The sequence below is a fragment of the Prosopis cineraria genome, unplaced genomic scaffold, assembly GCF_029017545.1.
Source record: "Prosopis cineraria cultivar Desert tree isolate PC_DT_omini unplaced genomic scaffold, ASM2901754v1 PC6, whole genome shotgun sequence".
Classification (NCBI taxonomy): domain Eukaryota; kingdom Viridiplantae; phylum Streptophyta; class Magnoliopsida; order Fabales; family Fabaceae; genus Prosopis; species Prosopis cineraria.
The window spans coordinates 37,030,767-37,045,076 of NW_026555337.1; the positions used below are offsets into that span (position 1 = coordinate 37,030,767).

Genomic DNA, 14,310 nt, shown 5'->3' on the forward strand with positions numbered 1-14,310 from the left:
CTTTTATATTTTAAGGTAACAAATTTTTTTAAAATTATTTTATAAAATGGAGGGAGTAATAGTGAATGCAGGGAGGATGAACAAAATTAATTACAGATGATAAATAATTGCCCTGTCTCATAAATGCCTGCACAGCGGAGACACGCTCTAATTCTTTAAAATTACTTCAAATTACTTCAAATTGAATGGGGAAAAAAAAAAAAAAACCAGTCATGAAGTCCTTCCTTCCCCTCCTGAACTTCTCATGTGGGTCTTCTATATATATGCTCAGGCGCTGACTAATTTGCCTGCTTGTTAGTTGAGACTTGAGACTTGTGCAGCCTTTCAGGTCTGGAGAGGGATAACAAAGTTCTTTGCCATCAGTAGAGAAGAGGAGAGGACAGCGATTTGGCAATGGCGAAGAGGGAAGAATTCGTGAATGAAAATGCTGAGGACAAAAATGCTTTTGTCAACAAGCAAGTCTCTCGCAGCGACTTCCCTCCCAACTTTGTCTTCGGCGTTGCAACTTCATCATACCAGGTTTGTGATCGGATGCACCTCAACCACTTCATTGGTGACTGTGACAGCAGTGTGCAATTTTGATGCTATTGTATTTTTCTGGGCAAAATAATGATCTGGATGTCCAAGGGGTTTTCCTTCTTTTCATTTTTCTTTTTCCACATTGAACTCTCTTGTTGAATCTGCTGAAATTTCTTACGAGACTGTATGTGTATGCAATAATGCATGCCTTGATGGGTATTCCAGTCTTTTTCCTGCACGATTTCATGTCTTTCTAATTTTGATCCGGGTATTTACTGTTTTGTGTTCGCCGCGGACAATTTATGCGGCAAGAAAAAGTTCTGTCCAAGTAAATTTTTATGGTTTTTGAATTATATTCTTAGATGATTGAGATATTTTTTTTTTATATGTGAAAATGTTACGTAAATGAATATCAACTTGACCAGATACTTGTTCATTTTTAGTTTTTCTGAGTAAATTATCAAGATCATGTGAACCGAAAGGCTCGGCAGGAATGAAAAATTTTGATTTTGTCAAATAAGGTTCTGGAGATGGAGACTATCGTGTCCTGCCTGCCCATAATCATCACTTCTCCATATTATGCCTTTCCCTCTATGATATATTAGGCAGGGTGAAAGTAAATGCAACAATTTAGCGAGTTTCTATTTTATTAGAATGATATTCCATGACGTTGCTACTTCTAATGGTTCAGATAGATATTCAACTCAGCTGTTTGCAAACTGTACTTAAATTTATTTAGAATCAAACTGATCTTAGTAGGGAAGTCATTCTGAGTTATTTCATGATAATTTTTTTTTTTGGGTGAAATGTTTCATGATAAATTTATGACAAGGACAACACTTATTATTATTTTTTATTATTTTTTGTTGACCAAATGGACAACACAGATTAATGTTCTGGTTTGAGCACTAGATGATTAATATTTATAAACATGATACCAAATTTTTTCAATCAGGCATTTAACTTCTTGGTTCTTATTCTAGGTGGAAGGTGCTTGCAAGGAGGGTGGTAGGGGTGCAAGTATATGGGATGCCTTTACACACACCGAAGGTATACGAGCTTGAAGGATTGCCCATTTATTTACTCGAATGATGCTAATTGTTGTATATTTATTTATTTATTAATCACACTTGGTTTCCGTTTCTTGTTTTGTTAGGAAAAATTTCTGATAACAGCAATGGAGATGTAGCAGTTGATCATTATCATCGATATATGGTCAGCAATATCATTCTTTTAAATATCTTTTACATTTATTTTTTTGATTCTTTATTTATATATTTTTTAGTTGATGTGAACTAGTATTAGTAGCATTAGTTATGCTTGCTTTGCCTCGGGATTTCTGCTGCTATGCATGCTTCTTCACCATGTTTTCCCTTCATTTGAAGTGGCTTCCGTGGGCACTGGGGAAATCAATACAATTATACCCTTTTGAAAGTAATTTCCCGCAATTCTGCTCTTTGAAACCAAATATCTTCTATTGAATGGCATTTTGCACCAATTGTGTTGTAATTTACTTCCTCTGTTAAAAAATGTAAGGCATTTTTTGAGGGATTGGATGTTAAAAAATAGAAGGCATTTTTAGTCTTTCAAATTGTAATCATTGCTTTTTTTCCAAAAATGCCCCTGTTAAATATATTATTTTATATTTATTTTAGGGTGAAACACTATATTAAATAGGGGTAAAGATGGAAAAATAGGGTTAGTTTGAAAACAAGAACTACTTTATTGAGAGGTGAGATTCAGTTAAACATGTCTTACATTTTTTAACGGAGAGAGTGTAGCACAAGCATATACTCTGAAATTTTGTCTTGATATATAATATTATTAACTGTGCTGACCTTCTGCATGTAATTATGTTAACAGGAAGATGTTGATCTTATAGCGAAATTGGGTTTTGATGCTTACAGATTTTCAATATCTTGGTCCCGTATCTTCCCTGGTAAATTTTGCTGCTGAAGAGACTTTTAATATATCAGTTATCTGCATGGTGATTTGTTAAACAATTTAAAAGAATTTCATTACAATGACAGCCTATAGGTTTTTTGAGTTTCTTTATTGTTAAGAGGATAGAATGCTCTATTTCTGTTAAGAGCCTGAGAGTTTATAAAATGCTTGGCTGGTCAGGCATGTCTACTGACATTATTATTTCTGCTCATCATTGATTTTGTGAATTTGCTTCTTTGATTTGTGACTCTATCCCTGCAATAAACCATTAAAACGAAAAGCATGCACTGACCAATTGAAACCTAGTTATATATATATATATATATATAAAATTGAAAACTTATGCATGTAAATGACAGACATATGTAAGGAAAATTTAAAATGATTGTATCCAAAAGAATTATCAAATCTCCTGGCATACAAGTACAAGAAAGAGATACTGGCAAGTTTTCTTGTTTTAAAATGATTCTTTTTAATGTCCTTTAACCTATAAAGAATGAAATAACCAAATGTGTTTGCTAATAAGATCAGCTGTTGTTCCCTGCTTCTGCCACCTAATTTATATTTTCTCTGCATATTTGATAGCTCTTAATTTGTTTATATAGTCTGATGAATGTTGGGATAATTATTAATTTTAATTTTTTTTGTCATGTAGATGGTTTAGGAACCAAAGTCAACGAGGAAGGGATTGCTTTTTATAATAGCCTTATCGATGCTCTTCTTCAGAGGGGTACAAAGCTGTTTTATCTTCACACTTATTTTTGTCGTCACTGCTACAATATGTATTAATTAAGGACTCCTTACCAGCAGGTATTCAGCCTTATGTGACTTTGTACCATTGGGATCTTCCACTGCATCTCCATGAATCAATGGGAGGATGGTTAAATAAAAAAATCATGTAGGTCATATGCAACTGAATGAATTTTTTTTTTCCGGTGATGCAATTTGTTTCTTTCCTAATTATATGTTCTGTTTTGCATGACATGAAGAGGTAGTTTGAACAAGTACTTGTGATGTCACTTTTTGATTCCTTTGCTTTCATGTGACGGATTTCTGCTCTTCAGCTGCGAAATATCATGCATTTTGATGAGGCAGTAACTCTAATAGAATGCAGTTTTGCAAGACAATGGTGCTTTGACGGCTAATTATAATCATATATATATGGTGATTATTTTAAAAGTGAAAATCAAACTTGGACTTACTATGTCAGAGTTATCAAGAGGAAATTGCATTTATAAAAGCTGAGACACTGATATTGTGTTGGATTTGTCATTTTTTCTTCATTTGCTATAAAATAGCAATTTTAGCTGTTTTGTTTCAACTCGTTTTTATAAAGAACAATATTTGCTTGAGCCATATAACTATCTGCTGAGCTTTAGGATTGATGCATTGTTATATGTCAGTGTCATATGCCCTTGTTTGTGGTGTCTGATTAATTGCAGGATGAGCTTGTAGAGAAATTATGGGAAGTCCAAGTTTACAATATTACGTTAAATTGCATAGTCAATCAGTTACGCCTCTTTGCCAGTTCTGCCAACTACATGTTTCTTACTTCTCCAAGTAACCTAGTTCCCCTTTACAAGAGTCCTATATGGCTATAATTACTAACGGATCTTCTCTTAACCACTGAATTAGCCCAAACTGCATAGAAGCACACTTATGCACCTGTCATTTCCCTTTTCGGAAATTCAATCACTTACTTGAGGTTGAGGTCATCTTGACATATCTCAAGATTTATTTACATCCTCCATGTGCTTCTCACTAGGTTGATTCATGAGCTGCATGATTTTCTGAATTTGGTAATTGATTTCCTCTTTTTTTTAATCATTTGTTGCAGTACTTATAAAGAACAATAGGTAATTAGTCATCTTTTCTATATCATGCCATCTCTGGAGTTGATATTTGCCATTCAATCAATTAATGATGTGCTTCCTGTGCCTGGCTGATAGGACTCCATTACTTCAGCATACTTACAGTAGAAGGAAATAAAAGGATAGGATAAGGGTAATTAGGAAGTTGTTTGTGTCATATTAACTTCTTCTGTTTGTGTTGTCTGTATTTTATTTGCAGTTGAGTCAGTTTTATTGTCTCATGTTGAGGTGTCATTTATTTTTGCAATTAGTGTCCGTTTATCAGTTATTTATATGTTAGCATGTGCTTGTCCGTTACAAGGCTATAAAAGTTTAGATGAATCTACTCAGAGGAGGCGATGAATATTCAGTAATTCTATGAAAGATTCTCTTTTGGCTTTGGAAAATCTGAGTCAGATTCTGACTCATGTTTTCTAAGGATTCTTTTTCCCTGTTAAATCTATCTATTATGTCATTTTCTTCCTTGGCTTTATATTATTAGTGAGTTAGATTTTGACGCTATAATCTTCTAAGATTCTTCTTCCTCTTCGATCCTAGCATTTCTTCTTCTAAATCCTCCAATCCCTCTGTTTCTTTCACTGGCATACACCAGAGAATATTTTGCAATCTATGCGGACACTTGCTTTGCAAGTTTTGGTGATAGAGTGAAGAGCTGGATTTCTATCAATGAGCCCCTTCAAACTGCTATCAATGGGTATGATATGGGGATTTTTGCTCCAGGAAGAAGTGAAAATTCATCAATAGAACCATATTTAGCAGCACATCATCAAATCTTGGCTCATGCAGCAGCTGTATCTGTATACCGGAGCAAGTACCAGGTACATTGTTGTACTTTATTGATGCACGAAATTTTGTTCTTAAATAATTCCATTGTGTGTATATCACAGTCTTTCATTGTCTGTTACTGTTGTTATAATATTAAATTATGAATGAAATAGTTTGTAAAGGTAATGGCACAAATTTATTGTCAGACCATCCAGATAATTGTTATGTTTTGGCTTTTAAACCGCCTGATGCTATATTACCATGAGTAGCATTTTGCTCCTTTTTTTCCCAACATGTTAACTGGACCACGAATGAATTATGATCTGTGCAATTCTAACTTACAATGGGAAGGAAGTGCTAATATAGTAGTCTAGGCACTTGAGCATTAATTATATCTGTTTGGTAAACATTATTAGCTCTTTTAACAGACAGATCTACAATTGGCTGAGATTTTTACATTAAGACTATAATCCAACATGATATTTGCAACATGGTTATCAAATATGTTTCATATTCTCACTCTCAACGATCAATAGCAAAGAATGTCCATCTTTGTGATCATCTAGTTCATTCTATGATGCACATGCAAAGTTGCAGAATGGTGAGCTTGGTAGCACATAAACTGCCATGTCCCTATATTATCTATTCATATTATCTCATCCCTTCCAACCAAGGATATTATTTTAGGTTATGATCTCATTAGGGTTAACGTATCCTTGTATAACAATTGAGTCATGCTTCAGTGCTATCCTCAACCACCCAATCAATTAAATGGCCTATTAACTTAATTAAGAATAAGGAAGAACAAATGGTTCAAAATTTCTTGAGATCAAGTTTCCATTGGCATGCAATTTTGTATCTTGTATACCACTGTTCTCATCTAGGCCTTGGTTTGCTGAAGTAAATGATACTTTGATACCAGTGAGTAATAATTGTTGGCATAATAATCTAGAGCAAGGCATGCTCCACTCATGATGTTTAAGCTGTAAATTAGTTCTAGGCCACCAGCCAATCAGCTGAATGACGTTAATTTTTAACTGTTGTTCCCACAGAATTTCTCTTAACATAGCTTGGTTTGGTCCCAGTTCATCAGTTTGATATCTTGGCTATATTATAATGTTTGAAACAGAAAGTTTATACATTAAAGTCTTTCACTGGAATGTGATTCATTTTGCCATTTCCCATATTATGCATCTACTGATTATCAAATATGATTAAAGTTCAATTTGTTTTACAATAAATGATGGAAAGGAAAAATAAAATGTTATTAATACAGCATTTTCTTAACTGACTCTGTTGTCCTGATTTACAGGAAAAGCAAGGGGGACAAGTGGGCTTGGTGGTAGACTGTGAATGGGCGGAAGCATATTCTGATAAGATTGAAGATAAATCTGCTGCTGCAAGGCGCCTGGATTTTCAGCTTGGATGGTAGTTTCCTTGTATCAATTCTTGCTATAATATAGATGAGAAGTTAATCATTTAATATAAAAAAAATAAAAATAAAAATCATGCGGCTTCATGTGTGTACTCACACACACAATGCTTCACTAAGTTTTAATCCTTTGATGGGAAATTTTGTGTTGATGGGAAGACTCGTATGCGCTGGAAATTGGCATCACGCTGATGTCATGCCAGTAAGAAACCCAATGCAGTAAATTTGGGTTTGACTGAGAATTTCTCTGTTCTATACTCTCTATTGCTACTGAAATTATTTTTAATGTTATATATGATTGCAAATATGAAATGATATCCTGTTTTCTTTGACCTTCAGTGAGAAATGGACGATTGGAAGTTGAGGAAAAAAAATTAGACAAAAACTAGTTTGAATGAAAGTTTTTTATGGGTTTACTGATTGAAGCCAACCTGGGTGCATAGAATGCGGACTTTTTTTTTTATCGCTATATTTTATTTCTGTCTATGAAATCCAACCCTGACTTTGAAATTTTGCCCTTTGTGTATATATTTTATCCAGGTTTTTGCATCCTCTGTGTTTTGGAGACTATCCTGAAATTATGCGTGAACGACTTGGAGATCAACTTCCAACATTCTCAGAGGAGGATAAGAAGTTGCTTGCAAATTCCTTGGACTTCATTGGTCTGAATCACTACACATCAAGGTTAATTTCTCATGTGAACGAAAGCTCTGAAGGAGGTCACTACTACAGATCAATAGCAATGAAGAGAACTGGTAATACTTGCAGTCTTACACCATTTTCAAGATATCCATCAATTGAATTGTCTTTCTGATTGAGCTTCTTTTTATCCTCAGTGGAGAGGGAAGGTGGTGAGGTCATTGGTGAGAAGGTATAAACCATTTCTCTCTATCCCTGCAATTGCGCACATCTTCGCATGCACAAATAAGCAAGTGTTACATACTTTGAAATGATTAGCAGGCTGCATCAGAGTGGCTCTATGTTGTTCCTTGGGGCATTCGGAAGACTCTGAATTACATGGCTCAGAAGTACAATCTCCCTATAATCGTCACTGAGAATGGTATGCGATACTTCTCTTCTTGCAAGTATCTGCATGTGTCAAGAGCTATTTCATTATTTAACAATAAGTTAAGAGGTGAGGCTACAGAGAAATAAGCATGAATTGAAACTTGAAAGGTAATTTTGATGCCGATATCTCTATCTCTATGAATGTTAACGTTATGACTGTGAATGGCTCCTTATGCTATCTGGGATGCCCTTTAAATGATAACGGCAGGTGGTACATGATCACTGGACATTTTCCAAGTTTAGATAACCATTTAGACCAATTAATTAATTGTAATGATTAAGTTGTGACGGGATGATGTAATGACCCACTTACAAGTTCTCTAGTCTCAATGCGGGGGTTTATGTTAATCTTGGCCTTTCTAACCTCATGGGCTAGCTTTTGTAAGGATATGATTCCTCTGAAGGTTCTTATCAGTCACATATTTAGGCCTAGTTGATCAGTTTGTACTGCAAAATATATTCTCAAGTGGTTCTCATTACTCTGACCTTTGGATTTTCCGTTTGACAGGCATGGATGATGAAGATGATGATAAGTTGTCACTGAATGAAATGTTAGATGACAAACTGAGATTACGCTTTTACAAGGAATATCTTGCCTCGGTTGCTTTGGCAATCAAGTAAGTTTTCCCACCTTTTTTTTTTTCGGCCAATCAATGAATTTTCCAGTTGTTACTTGTACATACAATCATATGCCTGGGAAATAATAGGTTCTTATAATCACCACTAAGTAGTTTTTGATCATTTTATATTACCATTTTTAAGTAGGGGTATGAGGTTCACTTGTATCCTCAAGATCTTCTTTTTTTTTTTTAAATATTTTTGTCTTTTATTTCATTATGCGTAAAAGCTTGGTTGATGATAGAGTTATACAATTTATGTAGCCGACCTTACATATTAAGATAAGATTTTTTGTTGTTGTTGTCTTTCATTATGTATATTAAACCAGTTCCAGTTAGTTTAGAAAGGGAGATTCAATTAAAAGGTTTATTAATTTGATCTCCATATCTTCTACCCAAAACTAAGTAATGATTTCCGTTTGTAGAAATACGCTTCGTAGGGTATACCTGAAAACCAAAAACCCCAACCAAAAAAGAGAAAAATAAAAGAGATACAGAATGCTAAGCTGCTGACATTGGTGTATTACAATGAGAAAGTTTATCTCAAGTATATGCTCATTTACCAAAAAAATATATTCATGTGGATGGAAATGCGTGTGGCAGAAACAAAGTTTTGAAGCCTGGAACCAAGAACTTCTATTTTGCTAACTGTTGCATTTTCATTTTTTTAGTTAACAATGGCTTAAGTTTTGAGGGTGACATGGACATTCTTGTACAGGATTTTAGAATCATTTTGTGAAATAAGCAAAATTTTCTTACTATATTTCTTCTTCTGAATAATAAGTGGGTAAAATTTTTTTCACTTTAAAAGCAAATTGTGAACCTAAACCAGAGGATTACATCTCAAAGATTTGTTTAATCATTTGAATGATGTGCAGGGATGGAGTTGATGTAAGGGGATACTTCGCATGGTCATTATTGGATAACTTTGAGTGGGCCGAAGGCTATACTAAACGTTTTGGATTGGTGTATGTGGATTACAAAAATGGGCTCACCAGGCACCCCAAATCTTCTGCTTATTGGTTTTCAAAGTTCCTCAGAGATAATGAAAGCAAACAGGGCAAAGAAGAATAGCAGTTCAATATTATTGTTCTCATCTGCATTTAGCAATGCTGTTTCTATATATTGTGGGATTTCTAGAGTCATCTGATGGGGGAAAAAAAATCTGCTTATTAGGTTTCCAGAATTTCTTAAAGCTTATGGATACAGAGTAAAGAATAAAGTTTATCAATATTGTTTTTATCTGCATTTAGATGTTCCATGGAAGCCTTTATGGGATTGGAATGCTTTCTGGGGCATCATGTGAAGTAATGTATTCTCATGGCTTCTAGTGATTTGTCATCTTTATATATATGTATGTATGTATGTATTAATGTTATACAATAATTTATGGAGGGTGTTGAATGTGTTCATGAGCATTCTGAATATAATTATCAGTTTGTGACGTAAATTAATTAATAATATTCAGTATTAATTTTATCTGAAAGAATGACAGGGTGGAGCGAAAAGGAATGTTTAATTCTCGTGTTGGACTTGGGCGGTTTTTCAACAAGGAAAAAGAATTGATTCTTTTACTGTCGACTTTTTATACTTCTAATTTCTACTAAAACAATTTGATATAAAATAAGGTATATTAATAAATTATAATAATAATATTTTATAAATTTTCTTTTTTATTATAAAAATATAAATTTTTAAAAATGTTTTTACGAACTTAACCACTGTAATATTATTTCAATTCTCTATTCATTTGGAGCATAATATTAAAAAATATTTTTTTAAATTATCTTATATTTTGGAATAATTTTTTTTAGATGTCTGGTAATTTAAGATTGAGGGAGTAATAACAAGTTCAATTAATTTGATGAATTTTTTATTTGAAAAAAAAATACTCATAAAATATCTTAATTTTGCTTTTTCACCCATTGATAACTAAATCAAATAATTGTATTAATCATGTTAAAACAATAAGGTTAAAATGCATAAATTTTTTTTGAATTTTGAGACAGTTGCATATAATCTTTCTCGCCTTTAAAAGTTTAAAATTAACCCCCTAACTTTTAATTTTGTTTTTTAAAACTTCTTATTATTAATTATGTTATTTTTTTTAGGAGGATTAAAATGTTATTAAACAAAATTATTATATTGTATAACTATTTATAATAAATTTTTTATATTTTTTTGAAGAGTTGAGGCATCGATAACTTGTATAACTATTTATAATAAATTTTTTATATTTTTTTAAGAGTTGAGACATCGATAACAAAAAATTATTATCAATGTATAAAAATTTAAATATTTATATTTATATTAGTTTTATTCATTTTTTTGTTATCAATGGTGCATGATTTTATTGTTTTAAATGATAAATTTTTATTTTTATTTTCATGTTAGATTAATGTAATGCACATGGCTAAAATATTTTAAATTTTAAATATTATCATGTTAGATTAATTTATCTTATAATACTAAAAAACTATGCACTATTGATAATAAAAAATATAAGAAATTAACACAAAATAAAATATTTAAAATTTTATATGGTGATAATAAAATTTGTTTTGGCTATCATTAATGTCTCAACTATCCAAAAAAATATAAAAAATTATTATAAATAATTATACAATATAATATTTCTGTTTAATAATATTTTTTAGTTGAATGATATTTTAACCCTCATGAAAAAATAATATAATTAACAAAAAGGGGCTTTTGCAAAACAAAATTAAAGGTTAAAGGGGTTAATTTTAAACTTTTAAAGGTGAGTGATGTTATATGTAACTGTCTTAAAATTCAGGGGGCTTTTATGCATTTAAGCCAAACAATAAATTTGAAAAACATAGATGAACTTAATTATTTTATTTAATAGTTACGATTATGGGCAAACTAGCCATGGTGGTTGTAACACCCTCAAATTTACAAACCGATTTTTCGCAAATTATTAATTCAAGAAATTATTTTTTTTTTCATTGAACCCTTATCATACCCTTATCATGGTAGAAAAATTTCTACCATGATACATCCAAGACAATATACCACAGGCCTTAAAATATCTCAAAAAGCAATTAGAACCATGAGGGACAGACATGATCCTCATAGCATGTTATTTAAATTAGGTCATGAATCAAAAGGGACAGACATAATCCTCTTGGACATATAAATGCATTTAATAAAAAGGATTAGAGTTTACATGCTCCATAGACAAGATATGTCCTAAGTTGGCACAAGATACATTGTATAATCCAAAATAAGAGGCAACGTAAAAGATGGTGTCTCATACACCATAATTACACCTCTGGTGCTTTCTCGGCCGAATTCGCTCCTGTAAAAATATTAACCACGGGGAATGAGACTTAAAAGTCTCAGTAACCAAAAATTAATATGTAATGATGCATGCGGATGTAACTAATCATGCGATTGCTAAGTGGGCACACAAAACATTTAACCGAACAATATTTTCAAACAAACCGAACAAGTATTTAATTTGCATGACTGCACCTTATATCCTCCTTTCGCCATGCTCGGACGCCAAATCACCCGGCCAAAGGTGAGTTGGACCAAGCGACACGCCACTCATTGGGTCCAATGAAAGCTTACCACGTGGTAATAATTAACCGAACAGAAATTCCCATTAACACCATACATTAAAATACCCTGACAAGTCATGCATCATTCAAATATCCAAACAGGAATATATCGAACAATAATATCTCATCATGATAAACAAAAATAATTTTTAACCCACTTGGCAATAATTTCAAACAAGTATATACAGTATTTATTTCAATAATTCGTAATTTTTCCAAACAACAAAACAACACATAACCATTCACAAACACACTCATCACAACACATTAATAATGGTTACCTTGTGTCTTGAATAACAAGTTCCCCTTCACAACTCCTTTTTCACCACTATCTTTGTCAATATAATCTACATAATTATTTCACAATACTATATATTAATTTTACATTAAAATAAATAACTCTAATTTAAAGAGTTAGAAAGTCTTAGATCTATAATCCATATTAATACTAATTTAAGATTTATGCCTCATTTAACTTTCTAAATTCTTTTCTAAAATTCTCGTACCCTAATAAACTATTTTTTTTTATCCTCAAATCACTTCTAGTATCACAATTTCATCATTCTATATTCTAAAAATTCGTTCAAAAATAAATTAAAAATTTTAGAATTATCCTGAAACCTCAAATCACCTTTCTATAACCTCAAAAATACCTATTCATACTTAAATAAATATTTAATAATCAGAGATTTATCCCTACATCTCAGATTCCACATAAATTCAACCATATAGATCTAGATTTTAACTCAAAAATTCTTAAACATGAGTTTCAACCTCAAGAAAATATTCTATAATATTTATTATATCCCTAAGAGTTTTAACCTATATTTTAATCTATCATATCATCAGATTAGCTATCCTATAAAAAAAATCCTAATCAAATATTTACTCTATCCTACAAAATAATCATATCACTAGAAAGCTAATATTATTTAGAAAATAACTATAAAATTAATTTTGTAATTAAATAAATTTTTAAATGCTAATCTAAATAGGAAAGTTAGAACATACCTGAAGAAAAAGAAAATAATCCTCCCTTGTGAGAAAACGCCGAGCAACGTGAGAGGAAGAGAGAAAAATAATATAAAAATGGGATTGTGAGTCCCAAAATTATATTAAAAAAAAACTATAGGTTTGAATTTAATTATTCAAACCTTTGGGCCAAAAGTTGCAATTTTCTCTAAATTGCATCTTAGCCTCTCATGCTTCCTAATGCACACACCCCCTCCTTTTTTATACATGAAGGCACCTCTTCTCTTCCCTCATCTAACCAATGTGGGACTTAGAAACAACAACCTTCTACCCCCCTTTTTTTTTGTTCCTTCTACCTTCTCTTTTTTTTAAACACACACATAAAAAAAATTATTTATATATTATATCTTATCTAAATATTGCTTATGTTGTTTTAAATTTAAATTTTTAAATTCATAATTAAATACCTAACCATAATATTATTTCTAAATAACCTCAAATAATATAAATTTCTATTATTATCATTTTTTTTCTCAAAACCTAAATTCCACAATTTCTTTATTATATAAAAAATTAGGATGTTACAGTGGTTACTGGATGTTCTGAAGGTCACATGCACTTCAGTCAAAAATGATAAAAGTATATATTGGTTCAAAATAAGAAAATTAATTACCCACAAGTACCATCTATTTGTGCTGATGATATTCATCAAATCATGAATTTATCCATTCATTAAAAAATATATGATATTTTTAAAAAAGTTAAATGTTAAAAAAATGCAAGACATTTTTAGTGTTTCAAAATGTAACTATTATTCTTCTTTTTTTGAGTATCCCTTATGAATAAATCATTTTATATAGTGAAATACTCTATTAAATAGGAATAAATATGAAAAGATAGTATTAGTTTGAAGATAAATAATTATTTTATTAGGATGTGACATTTGATTAAAAATACTTTATATTTTTTAATAAAAAAAATATTAAATACACAAGTCTATTAGCTGATGAACTGCTAAGGTCTGGTAGAGTTTTCAACTTGAGACTTGTTAACCATAAAATTGTGAGCTAATTATTTTTCTTGGTTAATTTACAACTTCATCTACAATCTACAATCTACAATATATTGTAAAACTCGGGGATGGATCTACAATACCCATCTGACTTTCTTTTGTTTTTTGTTTTTGCCTTCTTATTTGTTGTCGGATGGGCATCAAATAACTACTGTAGATATATTTTTTAACTGTTTAATTTGTTATCGGATTAGATCAGACTTTTTTTTTTGACTTTTTTATTTATTAATTTTTTTAATATGATATAATAAAAAGGTAAAGAATAATGTGGGCCCTTTAGTACAAGAGGCACATGTGGGACCTACAAAAATAAATTGTTAATATGAAATTTATAATAAAAAACGGGTAAAATTTTGTTTATTTTTATATTAATTAATAATATCTCTCCTCTATTTTTAAACACCTATATGAACATTTTTTAATATGGATAGTTATAAAATACAAGCATTCCTCCTATTTTTAA

The 14,310-nt window shown here is 31.2% G+C and overlaps 1 protein-coding gene and 1 long non-coding RNA gene across 2 annotated transcripts; one reads left to right on the forward strand and one right to left on the reverse strand.

Annotated features, from left to right (window-relative positions):
* The first annotated feature begins 211 nt into the window (after positions 1 to 211).
* On the forward strand, positions 212 to 9,628 carry LOC129313402 (beta-glucosidase 42). The gene is made up of 13 exons (XM_054956454.1): positions 212 to 519; positions 1,503 to 1,569; positions 1,676 to 1,734; positions 2,383 to 2,458; positions 3,119 to 3,193; positions 3,274 to 3,361; positions 4,927 to 5,152; positions 6,412 to 6,527; positions 7,072 to 7,286; positions 7,368 to 7,402; positions 7,492 to 7,591; positions 8,108 to 8,216; positions 9,095 to 9,628. The coding sequence occupies exons 1-13, from the start codon at positions 394 to 396 to the stop codon at positions 9,288 to 9,290; spliced, it is 1,488 nt and encodes a 495-aa protein (XP_054812429.1). The 5' UTR covers positions 212 to 393; the 3' UTR covers positions 9,291 to 9,628.
* A 1,755-nt stretch (positions 9,629 to 11,383) lies between these two features.
* On the reverse strand, positions 11,384 to 13,011 carry LOC129312834 (uncharacterized). Its single transcript, XR_008593734.1, has 3 exons — positions 12,815 to 13,011; positions 12,085 to 12,150; positions 11,384 to 11,538 (listed from the first exon to the last, which is right to left on the reverse strand). It is a non-coding gene; the product is annotated as an uncharacterized LOC129312834 (long non-coding RNA).
* Between the last annotated feature and the right edge of the window lie 1,299 nt (positions 13,012 to 14,310).